Raw genomic sequence first — 26,865 nt, forward strand, 5'->3', positions numbered from 1 at the left:
CCACGAAAAACCAACTTCCCCCCTGGACGTCCTTCTATCCGCCACCTGAAGACGCGCCCGGTTGGCCTCACCCATGCCCCCGGACCTCTACACGAGGCCCGGTGAGTCTGGGAACAAACGTGTTTACTATACGAAACCATACTGGTGTCTTCTCTGTAGGAGCAAAAATGGCGAATAAGAGTACTCATCTCTATAGTGCTCTACCTTCTGTCAACACCAGCGCCATTCTGGGAGGTTTTTGAACTGTTATTGACAGAAAACGCTGAACACTTTTCCAAATTTTCTCCCATATGAGATGATACTCCTTATCTCTACCCTCCATAGGTGGCACTCAACTGCGCGATAATATGGTGTTATATTATATATATATATATATATATATAAAATATTGTAAATTTGGTAAAAAATTATTGAAGTAAGTAATATAAACGAGATCGAAAAGAAACTCTAACTGTCACATGTCTATTTAAAAATGGGAATTTTTTCAACAATATGGCGACCAATTAATAACATGATATATTATTATTTATGGAGGGTAGAGGTAAGGAGTATCATCTCTGTATATGAAAAGTGTCCGTCAAAATGCATTCAATTAGGGTGGCGCCCCAGTAGTTTCAGGGTAAATTTTAAAAGAAGTGTCAAATATTATTAGAGGAAGATTGAGCAATAGTTTATAAAATAAATTTTTCATACAAAATTGATTTACATACTGTTGATTGAAAATACGAAAAAGGCTGAGGCGAATCATTTTTTCTGTTTTTGGATTTACGCCGACTTGGACAACTTTTCACAACACAAATTTTACCCATAACTGTTTTGTTATTCACATACTTTTTCATAAAATTAAATGATAAAAAATCAATGAACGTACTATTCACAGTTTATGAAATAAAATCACTCTAGCTACACGTTTTCTCATAATAATTCTTTAAGGTTATATTTACTACATTATTTTGTACTACGCAAGTAGTTGAAATTTTCCATAATTAACTACTTTAGTCGCCAATAATATTAAATTTTTTAACTCGGCATACTTCAATTCGTTTACAATTGCTACATTCATACCATACCCTTTGTCTACACCAGCGCCATTCTGGAAGGTTTTTGAACTGTTATTTATGGCATACGATGGACACTTTTTAAAATTTTCTCCCATAAGAGATGATACTCCTTACCTCTACCCACCATAATATTATAAAGTATTTCATGCCTACAGTAACAGCCGATATCTTCTAAATTATAATTATACAAGCGACTCATAACTTAATAAAGAAAAAGAAGCGACAATTTAAAAAAAAATCATGTGTGCAGATCACACGTGCTAAAAGTGAAACCTTCAAAAAATTAAATTTCGAGAGAGTATGACGAATGCACAATTTCAAGAGTAAGATAATTGTAGGATTTATGTATTATAATATTGTTATCATATATATTAAGGGGACACGTCACCTTCGAGTGTAAAAAAAAGCGGTTTTTTGTGAATTTTTTTTGCAGCCAGTTTTATTAATATCAATACAAATTTTTGGTATATGTAAGTTATATATCTGAACTATATTCACAATTTTTTGTGTGTAAAAATATTGTAAATTGTGTTGTCTGTGGCCACTTTTCTAAGAGTCCAAAAAAAAAGGTGATTTTCGGTGGTCCTCACTGGCAAAAATTGGTTCATCATAAACAAAAAAACTGAGTGTTATATTTTAGTAGAGATGTTGGCGCAGGGAATGAATGAAAGGAAATTTTGATTTTTTAATTTTTCTCAAAATAGTCGACTTTTTGCGAAAAAATTGACATTTTTGCAGACAAATCGCCGAGTTTTTGAAGAAGAAAAAAAAAAATTGGCATTTTTTCGAAAAATATTATCCCTAGATACGTGTATCTAGTATTACTGTACAAAATTTGGTAAGGATTGGATAAATGGTCTGGACGCAGCGAGGGCCACCGTTTTAAAAACGCGAATAGGAGAAATTAACGTTTAAAGTTTTGGTAACATACTTGGAGCGCTACGGCGCGCTCCGTTTAAACTACTACAGTTTCGTAAATAATGCGCGGCTCCTTACCAAAATTTAAAGAAATATTTTTAAAATAATATTCTTTCAGAAAATCGAAAAAATAAAAATCGATTTTTTTGTTGACGTGTCCCCTTAAAGGCCATCAGTATGATCTTGAGATGGGGTAGCTGGTAAAAACTACACTTTTCCAAATTCCAGCAATAAAAGAGGAATGCTGACTGCGATAGTCATAGATAGACACCAAAATTGTAGGATGTTTATCGAGTGAAATATAATTCATCGTAAACTAAGTAAATATAAAATATTCCTTTTGTGAAACTCAGGTATAAAATTTTATTTGTTAGGATGGTTTTCGATTTATCACTTTTATTTACATTTCTGCGCTGTCTAACAAACATTATAGGAGGACAAAATAAAGACGTTACGAAAAACATATGGAAAATACTACTGGACTGAACGAAGGTTCTGGTAAAATGCAATGAGAGATCTGATAAAGATATTCTCTACAAATGTTTTTTCAACTCTGTAGCCTACCACACTTCGAGACCCTTATTATTTATAACATATCTCGTCCTTATTCTTTGGACCACAAACTTATGTTTCTAAATACTCTCGTCTAAATAAAGATCTGAACAAAGAAAAATCTAAAAAATACATTGAATCGTATCGCTCTCTCAGCTTATCGAACTGTGTACACTACGAGTCTCAAATTTCAGCCCCGTGGTAAGCTCCACCGATTCATGTTGGGCGTTCAATATCTTACAAATGTTTTTATTTTATTGAAAAATTAAATACGCTTTTTTCTTAAATACGCAAATATCATAATTTATAATATAATTTTCATATATGCATGGGTCAGTACATCTCTTTAGATATTTTTCATAGAAACATATAAAAATCAAATTTAATAGACATATTTTATCTTTAGGTATCAAATATATTTTATAAAGAAGCAAAATAAAAATATAACAGTAATTTACTTGCTTTTGAATGGAATTTGTCAGCTGCTTCTCATTTATTCCACAGTATTCTCTAATTCTTTTTCTCTGATGTATCTGGTAATTCTTTTTTTTTTTTAATGTTTCAGACAATACAATTATTATATATTCTATGTACTTCATAATCATTTATTATAATATTTGCGAAATAAAGAATTTAATACTAATTTTTTAATAAAATAGAAACATTTTTAAATAGAAAAGATATGAACCGTTTTGTAAAAAAAATAACTATAGGCATGAATATTATCGCATCGATAATAATGATTATAAATGTATATCGCGCGAATCCTGGGAGAGAATGAGGCGGAAAATAGCTGTACAGTTTTTCCTATTCTCAATCTCCTCTTTATGCTCTGCTTCGTAGGTATAGCTCCTGGTTGTATATGTGTGTGTTTGTGTGCGACTGCATACTACGAAGCGTGGACACATATTATTTCGATACTCGAAATGTTTGTAGGTAGGAGCGAAAGAAGGGTAGAAGAATAAACAGAGATAAGCGCGTAGGTATGCGACAAAAGTATTAGGTCCAAACAAACCGACGGTCGAAATAAAGAAAGAAGGTGCGTGGTCTGTTTTTATTTTACCAAACGTGGTATTTCTTTTCTATTTAAAAATGTTTCTATTTTATCGAAAAATTAATATTAAATTATTTTTTTCGCAAATATTATTATAATTAACAATTATGAAATATATAGAATAAAATAATTGTATTGTCTGCAATATTTTACAAAAAAATGAAATGATTATCAGATACATCAGAAAAAAAAAATTAAACAACATTGTAGAATATTTTTCTTATAAATATCCAAAGACATGTTTTTTAATTATAATGTTTGCGTATTTAGGAAATTTATACTAATTTTCCAATAAAATAGAAAAGTTTTTAAATAGAAAAAACTAGACACGTGACAAAAACAAATAAACCTTATTTACTTTATATTTCCAATAAGAATAAAATAATACAACTTATTTTACAAATATAGAAAAAAAAATATAGAAAATAAATTTTTAAACAAATTTTTAATATTATAAAATAAAACAACGAAAATAGAAATAGATTTTAAAATCGTTGTAATTCAAAACCCGATGAAACGAAAAAGATACTACCACAATTGTTCCCTTCTTTAACAGCATTTACAGTTATTAGTTGCAACACAAAAATAAATACTTGTGCATGCTAACCCATGATAAAGATATCTCACGTTCACAGAAAGTGTGAAAAGTGTAAAAGAAAAAAAATTTATCTACCTGAGTTTCAAAAAAAAATATTATTTTTACTTCGGTTAGGACGACGTATCTTTCTTTCGATAAATATTCTAGAATTTTTTTTTCTATCTATGACTATCGCATTCAGCATTCCATCTTGATAGAGAGAACTTTGAAAATATTAGTTTTTGTCAGCTACCTATACCCCAAGGTCGGTTCCTTTTCATGCGAAAAGAATTATAAAAAACAGGGAAGGTCTGTTGAAATTCGATCTACATTTATAATCATTATTATCGATGCGATAATATTCATGCCTATAGTTATTTTTTTTACAAAACGGTTCATATCTTTTCTATTTAAAAATGTTTCTATTTTATTAAAAAATTAGTATTAAATTCTTTATTTCGCAAATATTATAATAAATGATTATGAAGTACATAGAATATATAATAATTGTATTGTCTGAAACATTAAAAAAAAAAAAAGAATTACCAGATACATCAGAGAAAAAGAATTAGAGAATACTGTGGAATAAATGAGAAGCAGCTGACAAATTCCATTCAAAAGCAAGTAAATTACTGTTATATTTTTATTTTGCTTCTTTATAAAATATATTTGATACCTAAAGATAAAATATGTCTATTAAATTTGATTTTTATATGTTTCTATGAAAAATATCTAAAGAGATGTACTGACCCATGCATATATGAAAATTATATTATAAATTATGATATTTGCGTATTTAAGAAAAAAGCGTATTTAATTTTTCAATAAAATAAAAACATTTGTAAGATATTGAACGCCCAACGTGAATCGGTGGAGCTTACCACGGGGCTGAAATTTGAGACTCGTAGTGTACACAGTTCGATAAGCTGAGAGAGCGATACGATTCAATGTATTTTTTAGATTTTTCTTTGTTCAGATCTTTATTTAGACGAGAGTATTTAGAAACATAAGTTTGTGGTCCAAAGAATAAGGACGAGATATGTTATAAATAATAAGGGTCTCGAAGTGTGGTAGGCTACAGAGTTGAAAAAACATTTGTAGAGAATATCTTTATCAGATCTCTCATTGCATTTTACCAGAACCTTCGTTCAGTCCAGTAGTATTTTCCATATGTTTTTCGTAACGTCTTTATTTTGTCCTCCTATAATGTTTGTTAGACAGCGCAGAAATGTAAATAAAAGTGATAAATCGAAAACCATCCTAACAAATAAAATTTTATACCTGAGTTTCACAAAAGGAATATTTTATATTTACTTAGTTTACGATGAATTATATTTCACTCGATAAACATCCTACAATTTTGGTGTCTATCTATGACTATCGCAGTCAGCATTCCTCTTTTATTGCTGGAATTTGGAAAAGTGTAGTTTTTACCAGCTATTCCACCCAGAGACCATACCGGTGATCTTTATTATATGTGGTAATAATATTATAATAAATAAATCCTACAAATATCTTACTCTTGAAACTGTGCATTCGTCTCATTCTCTCGAAACTTACATTTTTGAAAGTTTCACTTCTAACACGTGTGATCTGCACACATGATTTTTTTTTTACTTTTCAGATCACTCCTATTCTAAAGAAGTTTTCACTTCAGAAAACAACATTTTTTATAGAATTTAAATTCAATTATTTTTTTAGTATTTTTTTTTGTTAAAGTACACTTAAAAAGAAAAAATTAAAAGGAATAACGTTCCGATAGGTCTATTTTTGACAAAGTTATGGCTATTTGAACAAAAAATTGAACAAAAATTATGAATTTTTCAAAAATTTATAACTTCTTTTGGTTTGAGTAAAAAATTTGGGAAAATTTTCAAAAAGGTTTTTAATGAAGTTGAAAATAATAAAAAAGTTTCAGCAAAATCGAAAGGGGTCGGGGTCAAAAATGTTCGATTTAACATGGAATGCCCTACAATTATTATGAAAGTGGCCCATCTCCATTTTCCAAAAAATTCGAGTTAACTACCGTAATAGTTACATTTTTACGTGATCTTTTCATTCTGAAGCAATTTATTACAAATATATTTAAAATCATGAAGATATTGTAACACGAAAATTTGCCGATCAACAGAATGATGAAAAGTTTATTTTGAAAGTGGCTTATCTCTATTCGTCATTTATTATTTTCCGGTGTTGTACCTGGTTATTGTACAACTTTATGTTATGTATCAATAAAGCACTTGATTTTACATATATTCCGAGTAAATATGACAATACTTTATTGTAAATAAAATGAGATCAAAAGATTTTGCAGTAACAAAATTATTAGAAGACACAATTTTTAAAAGGGTGAAGAATTCTGATGAAGAATCAATAAACTGCTTTAAAATATGTTTGATGCGTTTTTTTTAGATATAAATCGTATAAAATTTTCTATAAGATATCAATGAATGAGAATGAAAATTTGAAAGTCCTGAATTTATTAGCACGTCGACCAAAAAAGGTAGACCAAAAAAGTTCGAAAATATTGTATTAACACCACTATATAAAATATCAGACAAATTACAACAGCAAAATTCAAGGACATATATGATCTATTACGATATATATCACCGGAAAATCATGATTTCTTCAAACCCCTTTCACACATACAAAATGTAGATGACAAGTCAATTGTTGTGTAGGTTAGTTTGTAATTTCGTACATTATGTAGTTAAAAAATGTTTTCAATCGCATAAATTATGTTTCTGAAGTGTTTTAAAGATATGTAAAATAAATTCAGTATTGGTTTTATTTAATTTGAAGCATCTTAAATTATGTTGAATAGAGTTAAGTTCCTTCGAAATTTATAACAAATCAAATTGTTGATTTTGACAATGACCTAACTCCATTCGTGGTTAGAAAACGCACATTATTCGCTTAATAATTGCAACTATTTTAATAGAAAATATAAATTTAAAGCCTTTAGATACACTTAAGCAGTATAACTCGTTAGTATCTTGTACGTATATTTTTCATTGCATTGAAACGCAAACCCTTCAATATCTCGATTCAAACATAAATGGAGATGGGCCACTTTCAAAATAAGCGGCCCATTATTATAGATATTATGTATGTAAAGATGAAAATTTCATTAGAGGAATTATTATTTTTGTAAGTAATATTATTATCTTTATATAGGTGTATTTTGTTTTAATTTATAGCTATAACATTTTTCTTTCTTTGTATTATTTTTACAAGTTATACTTGAGATATACTTAATATTCTTAATTAAATTAAACTGACTATACTATTGTATATATTTCATAAAATGACTCCATATTATTATCAGCTGTCATTTCTAAAAAAATATTATGAATGAAAATATTATGAAACATGTTTTGGCCTAATAAAAATGATTATTTTTACAACAACGTATTTAAGGATTATCACAAATTCTTAATCTAAAGATGCTAGACATATAAGAAAAATATAAAATATATATTTTAATAATATAATATGTGTGTGTGTATGCAAATACAATTAAGCTATGCTCTTTTTATATAAGTTTAAACAAAATATTATTTACTCTAATAAACGAAAGATAATAAATGTAATTTTTTCCCCGAGTATTTTACACTCACACATATTATAAATGAAATTAAAAGTCTATAATTTCAGTCATTTTGAAAAATAAATGATATTAATATATCCAATTTTATAATAAAATAATATATCCCTCTTTCTCTCTCACTCTCTTTCTGTAATAACAATATCACCAAATATTCTATCAAAGGATTAAATTAAATAATAAGTGAAATAATATTTCCTAACTTTAAGAAAAATAAGATAATAAAAAATGTATAAATTTTTGTTTAAAATACGTGTAAATGAAGTTTCTTCAAAATATGTACAAGTAGACTTTTTTGTTTAAAAATATAATATGCATGATTTTATTTGTAATGATTTTATTATATATAAGAAAATAAAACACATGCGTGCGCACACCAAAGATTGAATTATTACGTATGATTATTGATGAAAAAAAATTTTTTTGATTAAATGAAAAACCAGCATATAATTATTTGTTTATAAAATTCTATTAGAGAGTGCATTGTATGTATTCGTACTTAGGACAGGAGAAATATTGGTGTATAGTTTTAAAATGTTTTCAAGCCTTGATTAAGTGACAAAATCAGACTAATTGAGACTAATTTATCGAACGCCTTATATAGCAGTCTGATTAAAAATACTTATCAGATATTAGATGATTAAATTGAAACTACATTATACAGGCACTTCTCCAAAGCTTTTGTGACCTGTTTCACTGGCATGTTGTCGTGCTGCGACTGGTCCATTTAATTTAATATTGCAAACATAGCACATTAATTTAAATTTTTGAATGTCTGTATATTGGCGACTAGACTTCACTTCTCTTGCAAGCTCTGCAGCTTCTAACAACATTCTATCATCTTCTGTTGAAAAAATGGTTTGAATAGAACCACCCTAGAAAAAATGAAATGTTTTTAATAAATAAGCTTTTAATAAATCTGCCTTAACATATAACTCAATAAATGTAATAGAGTAAGTATTATTTTAATAGAATTTATTTATTATCTACAACTCACATCAAGTGGTTCCAAGTAAAGTGGATCATAATGTATTCCATCAAATATAAGAAATACTCTTTGAGCATAATGTTGATCTTCTCCAAACCTGTTTATAATAGCATTGATACTATCGATTACAGCTATCTCCAATCCATAAAACTTCGACAGTATAGATAATTCTATTGCTCCTCCCCACGAATCTGGCTTTAAAATCCACTTGCAATATTCTGCATTAGGTCTACCCAAAAAAGCTTCAGAATATTCCTCTATATCTGAGGCGACTGTATTTGCGATGATTTCTCTCATAAAACTTGAACAACTACTATCAACTTTTCCTATATAATGAAATATATATATCTAATTTATATAAACTTTAAACGTGTTCTACTATAATATTATAATAATATTATATAATAATTTAATAATGTATTTTAAGAGTATAACATACCATTAAGAACATAACCAACACTAGTGAATAAACATGAATTATCTGCCGGTACAACCATTTTCATGAGGACGCCAGGTGTATTAAGAAAAGTTTCATCGTTAACAATGTGAGATCTACCAATTTCAGTTTCTATTTGAGCGCCATTAATAACTTGTTTTTCTTCAACAATCAGGGTATCGCCAGAAACTATACCACTATCCATAATAGTAGCTGATCCATTATCAAGATTGATCGCTTTAGGTGGAAAACCACCAAGAACATGAAGAGAATCGACAGAAATACCTGTCACATCGGCTAGCTTCGATTTCAATGCAGCTACTTTATCTTGTGGGACAAGCCCATTTACAACTTTCTGTCCTGACTTTGTTTTAACCTTTAACACAAATCCAGCCATGCTTTCAAGCGATTATTATGATTTAAACGAAAAAACAGGAGAGAGAACAAAAATTAAACTTATTGTGACTTTTCTTTCAATCAGCTGTCCCAACTTCCTTTCAAGGAATCAATCATATCATATATGTAGAGTCATACCAATATCATACACTGACTTTGACTTATTATTTATTAGTCATACTCATCATTTCTTTATTTTGATTCTTGATTTTGCTTTTTTTTTTGGTTATGAAATCAAAATAATACAAAGCGTCTAAAATATGAATTATTAACAAAATATAATATAGAGCCACAGTACCCGTTATATATTAACATATATATCTATCATTGATCATGTGATCTGATAATAACCCATTCACCACATGCATATTATGTAGTATACGTACATATAAGTTAAGAATAAGGTCGAATTTTAAGGGACTTTAATCGCTAAGCACGTATAGACACACAACATCGATGCTAATTTCGTTTTTTCTTTCTTTCTCTTTTCCTTTCTTCTTCTTATTTTTTCTGTTTTTTTTTCTCAATCTTATGCGACTACGTCGCCAACTGCATTAGATACGTTGAAAAATTTTCATGATGCACTTAGTAGAACATTGCACAAGGTTAATGACTGAAGAATAAATAAATCTCAATATTGCAGATAAAAATTTGATGATATTATTTTTACATCTATGCATACATCAAAAGCAATGTTTAAAATATAGTATGTTGATAATTATAATAGGTATGATGATAATTAACAGTCAAAATGTTAACTTTGTTCATAGAAATTTAAAAAAATCAACAGCAAGTTCAATTAGGATTAGAAAACAGATATCGATTTTTTAAATACGAGCTTACGTTGTACTCACACTAGGTAGTGCTGATGTAAACAAATTTTTAATCGTGTTGGAATTCTACGCAATATCATATATTATGGCTTAAACAATATTTTTGTTATAAATATAAATACATGTATATATATAGTAGTGTTTAATATATAAAAAGTTTTTTAATAGAGAATTAAAATATTCATAGAAATTAATTTCTTAATTATATAATTCTTATTGTATCCAAGTTGAGTAATAGTAGAAATTACTGAGAAACTTAACCTCAAATAATTTAAACAGTATTAACCCCTTAAGGAACAATTTTTTTTTAAACCGGCCAAAATAAATCAATTTTGGCTCAACGTGGTGATACAACGCCGCTCAAGTTAACTCAAGTGTGCAACTTAAGGGGTTAACAGTATAATCATTCTCTATCTTTACACTAAGTATAAAAATGGCACACGATAAGAAAACAGTTAGACGTAGTAGATCTCGTGAAAGAGAACGTGAACGTGAAAGAGAAAGAGAACGCCGTGATCGACGTCGTTCCAGGAGCCGTTCGAAAGATCGAAAAAAGGATAGGAAACGTTCGAGATCTAGGGAACGTTCACGTGAACGTGATAGATCACGGGACAGAGATCGCGAACGTTCCAGAGAAAGGGATAGATCTCGTGAGAAAGATCGTGATAGATCTAGGGACAGGCGGGACGCCAAAGATAAGGGAAAAGATGATAAAAAACGTAAGGGAAGTCCAATATTTTCTGTTGAAGAAGAAGCAAAGAAAGAAGTCAAAAATGATGTTAAAAAGGAAGAAGAAGAAACCGATGAAAAATCTAAATCAGCACAGAAAAGAGAACCACTGAGTTTGGAAGAGTTGTTGGCTAAAAAAAAAGCAGAGGAAGAAGCACGTGCTAAGCCTAAATTTTTAACTAAAGAAGAACGTGTAGCTTACGCATTAGAAAAACGTCAACAGGAAGTAGAAGCTATAAAGAAGCAACAGGAGGAAGAACGAAAAGCATTTTTCTCTGGAGGTGAAATTAAAGAAAGAGATTGGGATGATAGAGAACGGTAAGTTTATTAATATTTTATGTTATATTAAAAGCTGACTTTCTTTTCTTTTTAAAAGACGTAGAGATGCTCAACGTTCACGAGAAGAAGAAATAAAAGATAAAGATAAAGAGAAAGAAGTGGAAGCTATTAAAGAACGTTATCTTGGTCTTGTAAAGAAGAAACGGCGTGTAAGAAGATTGAACGATAGAAAATTTGTGTTTGATTGGGATACATCGGAGGATACATCTGTTGATTACAACAGTATCTACAAAGAAAGACATCAGGTACAATTTTTTGGGAGGGGTAATCTCGCTGGTATTGATATTAAAGCTCAGAAACGTGATCAAAGTAAATTTTATGGTGAACTATTAGAAAAAAGACGCACAGAAGCGGAGAAAGAACAAGAAAAGTAAGTATATTCATTTAGACGATTATATTGTAGCTTTCAAAGTTATACCATAATAAAAAATTTTTTATTTTATAGAATGAGATTGAAAAAAGTGAAAAGAAAAGAAGAGAAACAAAAGTGGGATGATCGTCATTGGTCTGAGAAGGCTCTTAATGAAATGACTGAAAGAGATTGGCGTATATTTAGAGAGGATTACAACATTACCATCAAAGGAGGACGTATTCCTGATCCTATTAGATCATGGAAAGAATCTGGATTCCCGAAAGAAATTTTAGATATTATTGATAAAGTGGGATATAAGGATCTAACGCCTATTCAAAGACAAGCTATTCCCATAGGTCTCCAAAATCGTGATATTATAGGTGTTGCTGAAACTGGTTCTGGAAAAACATTGGCATTTTTAATTCCTCTTTTATTATGGATTACTAGTTTACCTAAAATTGAAAGATTAGAAGAAGCCGATCAAGGGCCTTATAGTATAATTTTGGCACCAACTCGGTACGTAAATTTAAAAAAATATTTTCTATTACATGCACACAAATATTTATTCAAAGAAAATAGAGTATTATTATTTTTAATTTCTTTGATTTTTATTAGTGAATTGGCGCAGCAAATTGAAGAAGAAACTAACAAATTTGGACAACCCTTAGGTATTAGGACTGTTGTAGTAGTGGGTGGTTTGTCTAGAGAAGAACAAGGATTTAGATTACGTATGGGATGTGAGGTAAAAAGAGATAAATTATTAAGAAAATTGAATTTTAATCTAATTGTAAATTATCTTCAAATATCTTTTTTCATTCTAGATTGTTATCGCCACTCCTGGAAGATTGATAGATGTTTTAGAAAATCGATATTTAGTTTTAAATCAATGTACATATATTGTATTGGATGAGGCTGACAGAATGATAGATATGGGTTTTGAACCAGGTAATTTATATATTAAAATATTAATTATTTACTGAAAATTGACATAAAAAATAATAATTACATTTATTTTTATAGATGTTCAGAAAATTTTGGAATATATGCCAGTAACAAATTTGAAACCAGATAACGAAGATGCTGAGAATGAAGAAAAACTTCTAGCTAATTACAATACTAAGAAAAAGTACAGACAGGTAATTGATATATAAATATATTATGATAAAATAATATTCACGTAATTGTCTCTTTTACAACATTTTTAATTTTTTGTTTTTAAATCTTTTCTAGACTGTGATGTTTACAGCTACTATGCCTCCAGCTGTGGAACGTTTGGCTAGAACTTATTTAAGACGGCCTGCTGTAGTTTACATCGGTAGCGTTGGTAAACCTACAGAACGAACTGAACAAATAGTTCACATAATGGGTGAAGCTGATAAACGCAAGAAACTTATGGAAATACTTAGCAGAGGTGTCGAGCCACCTGTTATTATATTCGTTAATCAAAAGAAAGGTGCTGATGTACTTGCTAGAGGATTGGAAAAACTTGGGGTAAAATATAATGATTTATATATTACATGCATATATATACAATTGCGTGATAAAAATATTGTATGTTTAGTATAACGCATGTACTCTTCACGGTGGTAAAGGCCAGGAACAAAGAGAATACGCTCTTGCATCTCTTAAAAGTGGAAGTAAAGATATTTTGGTTGCTACCGATGTTGCTGGACGTGGTATTGATATTAAAGATGTATCTATGGTTATTAATTACGATATGGCAAAAACTATTGAAGGTATGTTAATAAAATATCAATGGAAAGTTATAATTGACAATGTTTACATTTACTAATGTTATTTTTTTTTTATAGATTACACACATCGTATTGGTAGAACAGGACGTGCTGGTAAAGCAGGTCTTGCTATATCTTTCTGTACAAAAGACGACAGCCATCTATTCTATGATTTAAAACAAACAATTCTTGCAAGTCCAATATCAACGTGTCCACCAGAATTACTTAATCATCCGGATGCTCAACATAAGCCTGGCACAGTGGTTACTAAAAAACGTCGAGAAGAAAAAATATTTGCATAGATAATAATTGACACAAAACGCAACTTTTTTTTCTAATTCTTTAATTGAAATACTTACTATAAGTTAAATACATTCATAATAATTATATTGTAGATGTATAATAAGATAGGTAATATTTTACTATATATGATTTTTTTTATAGTATAAAAATGTAATTAAAAATTCATGTCACAATATAAAAACTTGTTAAAATTTGTTACCTACAAACTTTAATATATGTCTTGCTTTAATAAACAATCGACTTTCATATATACATCTTTGCTTCTCGAATTGATATCACTGTTCAATTTACAAAGATTAAAAGTAACTGGATATTGATATTAGTCTATTACGATAAAAGTATAACAGGCCAACTAGAATAATAAGCTACCTAGAACATACGAATAATGCAACGCTTCCAAAAAAATATAAACAAAGCTTCATCTCTGGTCAATTTCGTGATCGTCAAGGGCAACGCACAATCAAATTTATCATTTGTTTTCAATTGCAAAGAACACGGAATTGTTCTTCAAAATGAACTCCCCTTGGAATATTATCTATCATCAATTTCGAGTAATTTTTGCTTGACTTGCATTCCTACTTTTTTTCCTTGATCCAGAAGAAAATCTTATTGAAAAAAGGGAATAATAAATGATAATTCGTAGATGACGTTTCACGTTAACGAAACATAGATTTAGATAAAAGGAGGACAAGCTCGAAGATTTCTAAAGTAAAGAAAAAGTGTACGCCAAATTTCGAGATTAGGAAAAAATTGCTTCAGCCGTGGATCACATAAACGAAGGAAGACAAGCGGCGGTATCCAAACCCCGAAAAACTCGTCGCAAAAAAACGAGAAGTCTTACCAGAGATTCCAAGGTTTATCTACAATTTATTATCTTAATATGTGTTATAATTTTAATATCTCACTAAAATAAAACGATATTATAATAATAATAGGCAGAAGTTATGGCAAATCCCTGTGGCGAATTTCGTAAAGATATGCAGAAAGGTGTTGCTTTGGCAGCACCACAAGGAACAACCCTATTACCAGCCTGTTCCATGGCAACGATTCAAAGTCAAAGCACACCTGCAACGCCAATACGACCACGATCACTTTATACATCACACAGTTATCATGCACAAACTGAGGACACTAATTTTCAAGTATATAATAAATACATTTAATACATATTTTTATGTTTCCTATTTTTTAATTGTCCAACAATGGTATACTGCTTTCAGCGGTATAGTGAATTTTCCAAGTACTTTGAAACACCGCCAGCAGATCAGTGGAATGGTATAACAGGAGCAACCACTTATTCGAGTTCAGCAGCTATTTGGAGACAGCCAAGGACTTCAAAAACAATAGCTACTCCGTATTACACAGCTGAGGAAGCCTGTGTTTATACGGAAAATTGGAGAGAACATGAAAGCACTGATGCGAGTGTAGGAGGTGCTATTGCAACACCACATGGCACTATTTCTTTGAGACTTCGTAATAGGATTAGAGTCGATATGACAGTGGATCGTGCTGTAAGAGTGATCAATTTTAAGGTGTGTCTATTATTTTATCCTTATCTTAAATCACAACCCTCATTTTATGATCCTTCTGCTTGTATATACGTCATAATTCTATAATTATCCTTACATTAACACTGAATCATAATAATATTATAGTGTCAATGGAAAAGAGAATTCATAGAATACTTAAATATATTTTTTTTTGTCAGTGCAGAATAATATTGTGCTTTCGTTAAGCTGTTCTGGAGCTGCTGCTGCATTATTACATCCAAATGGAAGAATATATCAATATGGATCGCGCGTTGAAATTTTAGCTCACGATACCCATGGAAATAATAAGTTAGTTGTAAAACATTACAGAAAGAAAAAAAATACATTATAATCAAATTTGTATTTCCACCTATACTATTAGATATGCGAAGATGTGGTACAAGGGTGTCAGTTTTACTTGTGAACAATGTGCTCTTGTATATTTAGTGGATGCAGCAGGAACCAGAACTACTACTGACTCGTTTTCGGATATGAGTCAAGTATAATAGATTCACAATCTTGTTAACAAGTGAAGATTGTAATTATATCCGATTACACTTCATTTCGACACCATTTTAGGACTTTTCCTTAAGCGTTTTTTATTCTGGCTCGCGACATGGATCGTCGTGCTTTCAAGAAGCAATCACAGCACTTGGAGCTGCTCAATATTGGATGACAGATGAAGGTGTTGAAAACTGGATCATCAACAATGTCAGAATTTCCCAGACCCCAGATGGTCTTGTCAGGTATCTCTATTATATATATATCCGTTTGAGTACTGAAGTATTTCGAAAAACGCGGTCAAAAACAGCTGAGTAGCGCGATATTGCTCCGTTAATTATTAAGTGTCGAAAAAAGCCGAAAGTCACAATTGCACTCCTTTAATTAACCCTTTCGCTACGAGCGGCGACTATAATCACCCATGATGTTTCGTGAACAGAGTATATTTGTTATCGTCATGGTTACCCATTGAAATTGTTGTGCACTTTGTGCATACCTTTTAAACTGTCTATAAGAAATTACAATATTAAAAGTTATGTTATTTAATTGCATTGTGTAATAATTTTTCACTTTTTCCTTTCTACGGGCGATTACAGATGTTCAGTCAGAGTAGAGCACTGAAAAATCGGTCCATAGCGAAAGGGTTAATAGTCGGGAGTGATAAAAGCGTGCCTTCAGGTGCCTTTATCGACGAAATGCGCAGGCAGGCTTTTTTCGACAAAAAATTTGAAGAGCGCAAAAGTGGCCCGTGGTACTCCAACAGATATATATATATATATATATATATATATATATATATATATATATATATTAATATATTAATATATTATTTATTTGTTTAATATGTATTATGTAATAATTACATAAAATAACGAAAATATATAATAATAAAGAATAAAAATAACTTACCTCGGTAATAAATTTATTATAATATTTGACAGAATTGCGCGTAACAGCAATAAGTATCAACTACGAACTTCGCCTAGCAATGGAACAGCATCCCTGACGACACCTTTTTTACATTGCACAGCATCACTGGGCCAAACATCTCATTTATTTGTACGTCGAGGAGAGCGGCGCATGCATTATGATGGAACAAGTTTCATTGTACGCAATGCAGGACACAGTGCTGGATTTGACGACAATGACCAGTTGAAAGTTTACTGAAAAGTTCAAATATCTATTAGATGTTGCTATAAGATTATATTTTTTAATTAAAAGTATGTGTATATGTGCATAAGAGCAAGTATAAGAGGCATAGTCAATAATTGAATATGTTTATCGTTCAAAGTAGTTTTCAACAAATGACAATATCGAAAGAGATTTTATAATAAAAAAGCAATGCACTTCTTTTATATACGCAAACTATGTATACATCTTATACATGTGTATGTATATTTGTGTATACAATTATAATAATGCTATAAAAAAAGATCAAACCAAAAAGACCAAAAGTTATCGATTTTTATAAGTTTAGAAATTTAAATGAATTGTATTTCCAATATATGTTTAGGAATTTAATTTAATTGCTTTAATGTCCAAAAACAAGAACGTATGAGACATTATTTTTTAAAAATATGAAATCTTGTTATATATATTCAAGCAAAAACTACAAAAAATTGTTAAATTTGTAATAATTAAGGATTTTCTGTGAGTCATGTTCTTTACTGGTATTTTGTGTGCTTATTAATAAATGCATAAGAGTCTACACATTGCGTGTCTTGTTTTAATAAATGATATATGTATATATGTTTGACCATAATTATGAAAATGATTTAATTTAAATCATGTATTTCTTGTTTCAAGATATTTAAAGGATTACATATGCAAAATAAATTTAATTACATTGAAATAATTAGTTTAAAATAATATAATTTGAGATAATTAATAAAATCATTTTTTTTCATTTTGATTTATACCATTTTCATAATTATGGATACATATATATACCTCCATATTTCTAAAATCATTTAGAAAGAGAGAGTAAGATAAAAATCATTTCTGACTAAAATAATAAAATAATGAAATATATAAATAATAAAATAATAATATAAACTCACGGAGTTAATTAAGTTGGTCACTTTGCAAAGATCTTATATTTAGTTACATCTTTTTTAATCTTCACTTTGATCCATTTCTTTATCGTATTGCTTATTTCCACTTAAATTATAAATTTCGTCTACAATTTCAGAAGCAAACTTAGAATTAAATAAATTTAAACTTGGACTATTTTTATTGTCGCAAATTGCTTCCGATTTCTTCTGTTGATAAGCTTTGCTAAATTTATTTATTTTTTCAAATATCAAATCTTTTTCAATCACATCTGTAATAGCTGATGAAACTGAATAATTATTGTGATAAAAGTCTTTCTTTTTAAAGCTTTTTTCAAAGCTGATCTATAAATAAGTACATAACTTAGATTTATCAAATCTGATTTTTTTTAAACCGTAATCATGTATGTGTATATATACCTCTTGTTCAAAAAGACAATGTATAAAAGCATTATTGACGATAAGTTTGCTTAATATGTAATTGGCATCATGATGTTCTCCCTCCCTAATTTCATTGTGCAATTCTAAGATCATTTGCCATTCTTTTTGCGTAACTCTAATTTTAAATTGACAACATGGCATTTTAAAATATATTCCATACATGAGATATAATCCACAAATGCGATCTTTGAATGTACCAACAAACAAATATTGTTTAACTAAATGTAATGTCTCCTCACAAAACTCCATTAATTCAACCATACGTTCTTTTCCTCTATGAAAAGAATTAATAGATTAATTCAATATATATACTCTTGTTAACGTACCAAATATATATTACAATATGTGATATATCTAATACATTAAATTACAAAAAGTTCATTTGAACTTACTTAAATATTAAACTAAATTTGGAATCTTTCCAAATATCACAAAAACTTTTAAATCTTATATCGCTTACTTTATTGAAACGTTCTATTAATGTTGTACAATCTTCTTCAAAACCACTGGTTATATTAAAAGGTTGGTTCATAGTTCTATTTTATTTAATTTAATTATAAAATTTCACACAAATTGTTTTTTATAAAAGATCACAAAAATGATAAAATTATAAATACTGAATAATAAAATCACGGAGTTAGAGAATATCTTTATCTTCGTCAGTGATCCTAGAAGCTTATGCTTGCTGATCGACACAGTGCCGTAAAATTATCGGGTTCTCAGTAAAATTATCGTACATACAGAAAAAAAAGTTTTGACTACGTTAACAAAGATTTTCTTCGCCGGATTTTCAGATTTTTTGTAATGTAATTTTTATGCAAAAGTGCAAAAAAGTACGAAAAAGTATATTTTCGCGACTGGACTTGATGACTTGATTTTTTTTTTTTTTAGCTTGTCTATGCGATTGTGGGGTATGGCCAGTGATCCCAGAGACTTTAGCTTGTCTGATCGACACAGGGCCGTAAAATTATCGTACACACAGAAAAATTATCGTACGCACAGGCAAAAATTTGGAATTTTAGGAATTTTCGATTTGACACTCCTGATATTCTTAACATTAGTTTTTAGATTTAGAAATTGTATAACTTTTTGATTTTCAAATCTGCAAAAAGAGTAAAAGTACCAACTTTTTCAAACTTGATAACCGTGTACGGTAGGGTGCGCTACAACCGACAACCAAATCGCGAAACAAAATCAAAATCAAGACTTATCGAAATTTCGAGTTATCGTTAATTACATACAAGCTGAATTTTGGATCGTACAAGTTAAATTTTGGATCGTACAATGCTTCAAATTATGTGACGCGTACGATAATTATTGTACGAATGGGATCACTGACATTATACTAAAAACTTTTCCAACTACATAAATAAAACCGTGTACCGTACAGGGCAATAGGGGGCGCTGAGCGAGCACTGCGTGTGGGGAACAAGGTTAACGGAAAAGGTTGATCTGGAGATTTACGCGATAGTCGTCAATTAAAGTAACAAAAATATATAAATTTATTAACAAGATACAACTAAACTCTTGGACGCCATATATAGGACTAACTTACATTTCGACCGTTACGTTCAACTTGGGTTTAGTTAGTCTAGTACCCGCATAGGGAGGAAGGGCGCCAGTGTGCCGCGTCGATACACTAGGCACGTATCGCCACAACCACTCCCTCCCTAACATTTAACCTATCTTATTCTTAACAATATGTACAGTCTTTGAGGTTAATAATCTTTGGTACCTAATAAGTTTTAAATTGCACAGTTTTCTTTTCTTGTAGGTTTTCAAAAAACGCTGGTTTTAAACGTTCTGTAGACATATTTGTTGCTATTCCTTTGTAATCTATTTTAAAAACATGATCTGTCAGTCTTTCTATTATTGGAAATGGTCCTTCGTATGGTGCGTCTAATGACTTTTTCATTGCGTCTACTCTTACAAAAACATGGGTGCAGCTGTACAAGGTTTTGTGTACGAAAGGTTTGCTTTTTATATGATGTGCTGTTGGTACAGGACGTATTCTTCTCATATGTTCTCTGAATTTTTCTATATACATCTGTGGATTATCTGGTAGCTCTTCATTTAGAAAAAATTCTCCGGGAAGTCTTAGCGTTACTCCATATAGCATTTCTGCTGCGCTTGCTTTTAAATCTTCCTTATAGCTAGTACGTAAACCTAATAAAACTGTTGGTAAAATATCAACCCATTCTGTTGAACCGCTACAAATTATAGCTGTTTTGAGAGATCGATGCCATCGCTCTATTATTCCATTTGAAGCTGGATGATAAGCTGTTGTGCGAGTTCTTGTGCAACCTAAAAGTTTAGTCAGTGCATTAAATAATTGAGATTCGAATTGTGTACCTTGGTCTGTAGTAATCGTAACCGGAGCTCCAAATCTAGCGATCCATGTGCTATATAATGCGGTTGCTACTGTGTCAGCTGTTATATCTTTTATTGGAGTGGCTTCAGGCCATCTTGTAAAACGATCTATCATTGTAAGACAATATGTATATCCTTTTGATGGTGGTAATGGTCCTACGATATCTATATGGATGTGTTCGAATCGTCCCTTGGGTACCTCTATTTTTTCCGGAGTGATTTTATTATGGCGTTGTATTTTGCTTTTCTGGCACTTAATGCATGTTCTACTCCATTCTCTGATGTCTGCGTTCATTTTTGGCCATACGAAACTTTTCGCGATGATTCTCTTGGTGTTTCTACCACTGGGATGCGATAAGTTATGGGTGGCATTGAAAATTCTTTTACGTAGACTGTTCGGTACGTATGGACGTATATCATCTTTCTCTATGTCACAATACAGGTAGGAGTTTGAATCGTTTATTCTAATTTTGTACAGCTTCCACATAGGCATGCTTCCCTTTAAAATCTGTTGAAGTTCTTCATCTGTAGTTTGTTCTCTGATGAGTTCTTCAGTGGAGATTATGGTTGGCATGTCAATTTGCTCGATTCTCGATAGCGTGTCTGCTATTTGGTTATTTTGGCCTGTTATATGTACTATTTTTGTTGTAAATTGGCCGATATAATCTAGGTGTCTTAATTGTCTTGGAGTGGCTTTGTCGGATTTCTGGTGAAAAGCTTGAGTCAATGGTTTATGGTCGGTTTGTATAGTTATGTCTTGGCCTTCTAGAAGATGTTTGAAAAATTTTATACTTTTGTAGATGGCCAAAAGTTCTCGATCATAAGTGCTATATTTGAGTTGAGCTTTTTCGAGTTTTCTAGAGAAAAATCCGAGAGGTTTCCATTCGTCATTTTCCAATTGTTCCAAGACAGCTCCAATCGCCTTGTCTGAAGCATCAGTTGATAATCGTAGTTTTGCGTTTTCCTTAGGATAGTGTAGCAGTGATGTATCTGATATTTGTTTTTTACATAACTCAAATGCTTCTTCTGTGAGTGGAGTCCATTTTATCGGACGTTTGTCTCTTTTTTTGTTCCAGTTAGTAAGGAGTTTAGCAATATATGAGTTTCTGCTGCTTTTGGTATAAACCTCCTATAGAAATTTAGTATACCTAGAAAACGTCTTAGGTCTGTTATCGTTTTAGGTTTGGGGTAATTCTGAATTGCCTGAACTCGTTCTGTCAACGGTGCAATACCAGCAGAGCTTATTTCAAAACCCAAATACCTGACTTTTTCCTTTGCCAATATGCATTTGTCTATATTTATAGATAAACCGTACTCCTCTAATCTTTTAAATACTGTTTGTAGATGTTGGTAATGTTCTTCTACTGATTTAGAAGCTATTAATATGTCATCTATATAGCAATAACAGTAGTGAAGGTTACGTAATACCGTGTCCATAAATCTCTGGAAAGATTGTGCTGCATTGCATAAACCAAAAGGCATTACCAGATATTCGAATAAACCGAATGGTGTAATTAATGCTGTTTTTTCTCTGTCTTCAGGAGCTATGGGAATTTGATGATAAGCACGAGCGAGATCTAAAACTGAGTATATTTTTGAGCCTTCTAACTGATGTGTAAAGTCGTGTATATGAGGAAGAGGATACCTATCTGGTTGAGTTATACTATTGAGCCTACGGTAGTCACCGCATGGTCTCCATTCTCCAGTTTTCTTCCTTACCATATGTAAAGGACTAGCCCATTGACTTTTCGACGGTTGACAAATACCTTGTTTTAGCATTAATTCGAATTCTTTTTTTGCAGCTTTAAGTTTTTCGGGTGGAAGACGTCTCGCTTTTTCTGTAATTGGAGGGCCTTTAGTTACTATGTAATGTTGAACTCGATGCTTTGTACTATTGGTGAAGTTTGGCTTGGTGATCGCCACGAATTTCCTTAGCAGCTCGTGACATCCACTACTGCTATTGATCGTAGTAATTGTGGGGTGACTGGAATTGCTAATTTCACCTCTGCTAGAAAGTTGCGTTTTGCCATCAATCAATTTTTTATTTTTTATGTCCACCAGTAAATTATAATATCCTAGGAAATCTACTCCCAAAATTGCTCTTGTTGTTTTTGCAACTGTGAACTTCCATATAAATTGTCTACGTAAGCCTAGGTTTATGGAAAGTACTTTTTTACCATACGTATGAATGGTTGAACCGTTTGCAGCATATAGGTTATATTCGCTGTCTAATGTTCTCCTGTCACCAGATGTTTTTGGGATAACAGATATATCAGCGCCTGTGTCTATCAAAAATCTTATTCCGGATATTCTGTCTGGAATTATGAGGCGGCTTTGTCTCTGTGCACCATCTCCAATCGCCTCAATATTAGATGGTGTATCTAGTTTCCCTGTTTTCGCTGATCTGGGCCGGTCCAGTTACAAGGTTTACGACATCTCCATGACTTTTCGCCAAATTTTGCATGGAAATAGCATGGTCTATTCCTATTACGACTCCTAGATCTTGATCTATTCCTGGAATGATAAACTGGTCGATCATATTGTCTGCCATGATATTTACCTCTTACTAAGGTTTCCAGGTGGGCCATTTTTTCTGTGAGCTGTGCCATTTCGTCATGTAGTTTTCTATCTTGTGTTTCGTCTCCCGAGCTTTTGTCAACTATGGTTGCTACCTCATAATGCCCTGTTCTTTCTATTGTTTTATCGGCTAGGGTTGCTAGACGTTCGAGACCAACGTCTTCTACGACTGCTAGTACTTCCTGTATTCTCGTTGGCAATCTCTGTAACCATAGGGTTTGTAGGACTTGGGTACTTACATTGTCTCCTGCTAATAATTTCATTTCTCTTAGCAGAACTGAAGGTTTTTTGTTCTGTAGCTCCAAGCCTGTAAGGAGTTGTCGAAATTTTGATTCTTCCGACGCTGTTAAGCGTGTGATCAATGCCTCCTTTATTTCAGTATATGAATCGTTAGACGTGGTGGCAATTATGTCCGCCACAATTTTCAAGGTCGCAACATCCAAATGTCGGACAACTGCTGCGCTTTTTACGGCATCAGAGCGTACATTATAAGCTGCGAATTCACGCTCTAGCATCATGAACCATAGCGTTGGTTCGTCTCTCATGAAAGGAGCTAATTTAACGCTACGAAATTCGCTTGCCTGTATCTCGGGTCCTTTGTTCTCTGTTCGACTATCTGCGCCATTTTTTGCTGTACCGGTCTTTGTTCCCTGAATTTCCATTTTTTTTCCTTTTTTTTATATTCCCGGGTTTCGGCACCAATTATTTATGTGGGGAACAAGGTTAACGGAAAAGGTTGATCTGGAGATTTACGCGATAGTCGTCAATTAAAGTAACAAAAATATATAAATTTATTAACAAGATACAACTAAACTCTTGGACGCCATATATAGGACTAACTTACATTTCGACCGTTACGTTCAACTTGGGTTTAGTTAGTCTAGTACCCGCATAGGGAGGAAGGGCGCCAGTGTGCCGCGTCGATACACTAGGCACGTATCGCCACACTGCGCTCCACAATCGAACAAAAACAAAAATCAAGATATATCGAAAATTATATTTACATATAGAATTATCGTAAAAATTATCGTACAAGTTGAATTTACGATCGTACAATGCTTCAAATTATGTGACGTGTACGATAATTATCGTACGAATGGGATCACTGATTATTCTTCGTGAATCTAGTCTCCATGTTCGTGAATAAAACGAAACCGGTGAGACAAGGACAATATTGTCTCAAAAGATAAGCTAACTTATTATACGTTTTTTATCGAAGCAAACGCCATCTGCTACATTTTATATAAAATAAAATTTAAGCGCAACATTTAAATTCTTTTGAATAATACGTTATAATTTGTGACATATTTAATTTTTTAACTGTGTCAATACTCGCACCGTTTTCTCGATTAGGATTATTTAATAATATAAAACTTAAAGAATATGTTTATTATTATGACTTGATTCATCGTAAATTCGATTTTGTAATAGCGCTACTTATTGAGGTCTTTCTTCGATCAAGTTAATGTCATAAAGAAGAACGTATGGTTGGTCTGGTGTACTGTTTAAAAAGAATTAAATGAAAGAAAATGTTTGATTAATCTTTGTGCATCTAAAATACAATTATTTATTATTGTATTATCCTATTTGCATACGTTTAAACAATGGCTTTGCGTGCATGCATTGGCAAACATTTGTTAAGTGGTTTATTTAATCGATTATATAAGGTTAGTCTTTTTAAAAAATATTCATTTTCTTATATATTAGAATAAAATATTATAATATGCATATATGTGCATTAGAAATGATTGTATTTTTCTCAATGACTATATTTAAAAATTGTTATATTTAGAATTGAAATTTTTTTTGTATTCATATTGATTGTTTTATTCTAACCGAACTATTAATTTTCATATATTGTATTTATTTTCAATGATTTTAACCTAACAATAAATGATTTTAATCATAGATACCAAAAGCCATTAATGGGGTACAGGTAGCACATATTAGTGGAAAACTTAATCGAATCCAACGTATTCGACCACCACCTTTTCCCTATCGAAAGAAAAAATATACATCCTTCCAATTATTAGAGCCCACTATAGAAAGATATGATGAAAACAGTAAAATTATTGTTGTCGAAGGGCCTATTGCTGCTGGAAAAGATAAATTTGCTAGAGAATTAGCAAAAGAGCTTGAGATGGGATATATGCCAGCTCCATCATTTGATTTAATATATAAAAATGCTTACGGTTTTGATTTAAGATCGTATAATTCGCAATTACCAAAAAGATTAAGATTTACCGATGAGAAAACCTTTTTAACTGATCCAAAACACCCTAATATGGGAGCATTTCAAATTACCTATTATTTATTAAAATTTAATGCTTATTTAGAATCATTGTTACATTTGTTATCAACTGGAGAAGGGGTAGTGCTTAATCGTTGTGCATATTCTGATTTTGTATTTATGGAAGCTATGTACAAATCGGGATATGTTAATCGTGAAAGTCGTCGTTGTTACAAAACGGTTGTAGAGTCAACTATTGGATGCTGTAAGAGACCTAGTTTGGTTATTTATTTGGACATTCCAGTCAATGTTGTTAAGGTAAATATATTATCATTTGTATATTTAAATAATTGATTTAACTTCTAATTTAATATTGGATATATTTATTAAATACAAATATGTATTATATTGATTTAAATTTACCTTAATATTATAAAGGAAAAAATACAGAAAAGAGCTTTACCTTATGAAGTAAATTCAGAAGTTTTAACAACAAAATATCTTACCGACATAGAAACTGCATATAAAGAATATTATTTACCAGAAATCTCTGATCATGCATATTTATTAATGTATGATTGGACAAATGGTGGTAATGTTGAAGATGTAATTGATGATATAGAAAAGATAGAATTCGATTCTGATATCAAAAATCCAGACAAAGAAAAAGATTGGACGTTTTTAAATCTAAGTGATTTGGAAGAGAAAAGACAGTTATATGATCATGTCAACAGACCTTATATCTTATCAGAATCTGCACGATACATGAATGAATTTCCCGAAATGCTTTATATAGGTGAAGATGCAGAAAGACTATATGATTTAATAAACTCGGTAAATATATAAAGTTAAATCTATCTAATAAATATTTATTTATAATGATTAAATTGTTTCTTTTTTTTATAGTCCCCTGGTAGTGAATATTCAGAAGGATATAATCCTAGTATGGGTGACAAAGTTTTATGGAAGACCAACTTTGAATGTGCTCCTTATATACCTGTTGTGATATCTAATAAGGATCTGTAAGCTGCTAAATAATTGTAAACATATAAATGAAAATAATTATTTTAAATTTCAGATGTACCTATGTTAATTTTTTGTAGTAGAAAACTGAATTAAATAGGTAGTGATGTATAAAATGAGCTTGAATATGAGCTTGAATATGAGCTTGAATATGAAAATAAATATCTATAAACTTATACCTTTTCTTTGCGTTTAAATAATGCTTGATTGCAATTATTATAAGTTTTATTTCAGTCAGAGAAAAAGGAGAGAGAAAGAAAGA

At 30.9% G+C, this 26,865-nt stretch overlaps 5 protein-coding genes across 5 annotated transcripts; 3 read left to right on the plus strand and 2 right to left on the minus strand.

Annotated features, from left to right (window-relative positions):
- Positions 1-5,112: 5,112 nt before the first annotated feature.
- Yod1 (Yod1 deubiquitinase) lies at positions 5,113-9,593 on the minus strand. The gene is made up of 3 exons (XM_015334004.2): positions 9,200-9,593; positions 8,770-9,086; positions 5,113-8,647 (listed from the first exon to the last, which is right to left on the minus strand). The coding sequence occupies exons 1-3, from the start codon at positions 9,591-9,593 to the stop codon at positions 8,429-8,431; spliced, it is 930 nt and encodes a 309-aa protein (XP_015189490.1). The 3' UTR covers positions 5,113-8,428.
- Positions 9,594-10,858: 1,265 nt separating this feature from the next.
- Positions 10,859-14,062, plus strand: LOC107073366 (putative ATP-dependent RNA helicase DDX23). Its single transcript, XM_015333986.2, has 9 exons — positions 10,859-11,472; positions 11,531-11,863; positions 11,939-12,361; positions 12,461-12,587; positions 12,667-12,790; positions 12,866-12,981; positions 13,076-13,336; positions 13,407-13,581; positions 13,657-14,062. Exons 1-9 carry the CDS (start codon positions 10,859-10,861, stop codon positions 13,878-13,880), a joined length of 2,397 nt encoding a protein of 798 aa, XP_015189472.1. The 3' UTR covers positions 13,881-14,062.
- A 666-nt stretch (positions 14,063-14,728) lies between these two features.
- Pbp45 (proximal sequence element A Pbp45) lies at positions 14,729-19,816 on the minus strand. Its single transcript, XM_015333988.2, has 5 exons — positions 18,796-19,816; positions 18,383-18,677; positions 17,972-18,307; positions 16,821-17,074; positions 14,729-14,946 (listed from the first exon to the last, which is right to left on the minus strand). Exons 1-3 carry the CDS (start codon positions 18,933-18,935, stop codon positions 18,026-18,028), a joined length of 717 nt encoding a protein of 238 aa, XP_015189474.1. The 5' UTR covers positions 18,936-19,816; the 3' UTR covers positions 14,729-14,946; positions 16,821-17,074; positions 17,972-18,025.
- Positions 14,826-17,078, plus strand: fest (wurstfest). Its single transcript, XM_089171263.1, is given in 5 exon segments — positions 14,826-15,413; positions 15,595-15,719; positions 15,793-15,910; positions 15,990-16,156; positions 16,853-17,078. Coding segments are annotated over 5 exon segments (1,224 nt in total).
- A 4,909-nt stretch (positions 19,817-24,725) lies between the features above and the next one.
- On the plus strand, positions 24,726-26,779 carry ND-42 (NADH dehydrogenase (ubiquinone) subunit ND-42). Its single transcript, XM_015333987.2, has 4 exons — positions 24,726-25,017; positions 25,260-25,898; positions 26,019-26,414; positions 26,487-26,779. The coding sequence occupies exons 1-4, from the start codon at positions 24,955-24,957 to the stop codon at positions 26,604-26,606; spliced, it is 1,218 nt and encodes a 405-aa protein (XP_015189473.1). The 5' UTR covers positions 24,726-24,954; the 3' UTR covers positions 26,607-26,779.
- Positions 26,780-26,865: the final 86 nt, after the last annotated feature.

The sequence above is a fragment of the Polistes dominula genome, unplaced genomic scaffold (assembly GCF_049000335.1).
Source record: "Polistes dominula isolate Pdom_NZ unplaced genomic scaffold, Pdom_raw_medaka contig_31, whole genome shotgun sequence".
NCBI classification, from domain to species: Eukaryota; Metazoa; Arthropoda; class Insecta; order Hymenoptera; family Vespidae; genus Polistes; species Polistes dominula.

Coding starts and splice junctions, on each gene's coding strand:
- ND-42 (XM_015333987.2), top strand. CDS start 24,955: ATGGCTTTGCGTGCATGCATTGGCAAACATTTGTTAAGTGGTTTATTT. Junction 25,018..25,259: donor TATTTAATCGATTATATAAG/GTTAGTCTTTTT, acceptor TTTTAATCATAG/ATACCAAAAGCCATTAATGG. Junction 25,899..26,018: donor TTCCAGTCAATGTTGTTAAG/GTAAATATATTA, acceptor AATATTATAAAG/GAAAAAATACAGAAAAGAGC.
- Pbp45 (XM_015333988.2), bottom strand. CDS start 18,935: ATGAACCAACCTTTTAATATAACCAGTGGTTTTGAAGAAGATTGTACA. Junction 18,678..18,795: donor AAATTTAGTTTAATATTTAA/GTAAGTTCAAAT, acceptor TTCTTTTCATAG/AGGAAAAGAACGTATGGTTG. Junction 18,308..18,382: donor ATTGTCTTTTTGAACAAGAG/GTATATATACAC, acceptor ACTTATTTATAG/ATCAGCTTTGAAAAAAGCTT.
- LOC107073366 (XM_015333986.2), top strand. CDS start 10,859: ATGGCACACGATAAGAAAACAGTTAGACGTAGTAGATCTCGTGAAAGA. Junction 13,337..13,406: donor GAGGATTGGAAAAACTTGGG/GTAAAATATAAT, acceptor TTGTATGTTTAG/TATAACGCATGTACTCTTCA. Junction 13,582..13,656: donor TATGGCAAAAACTATTGAAG/GTATGTTAATAA, acceptor TTTTTTTTATAG/ATTACACACATCGTATTGGT.
- Yod1 (XM_015334004.2), bottom strand. CDS start 9,593: ATGGCTGGATTTGTGTTAAAGGTTAAAACAAAGTCAGGACAGAAAGTT. Junction 9,087..9,199: donor TGTTGGTTATGTTCTTAATG/GTATGTTATACT, acceptor TTCATTATATAG/GAAAAGTTGATAGTAGTTGT. Junction 8,648..8,769: donor TTTACTTGGAACCACTTGAT/GTGAGTTGTAGA, acceptor CATTTTTTCTAG/GGTGGTTCTATTCAAACCAT.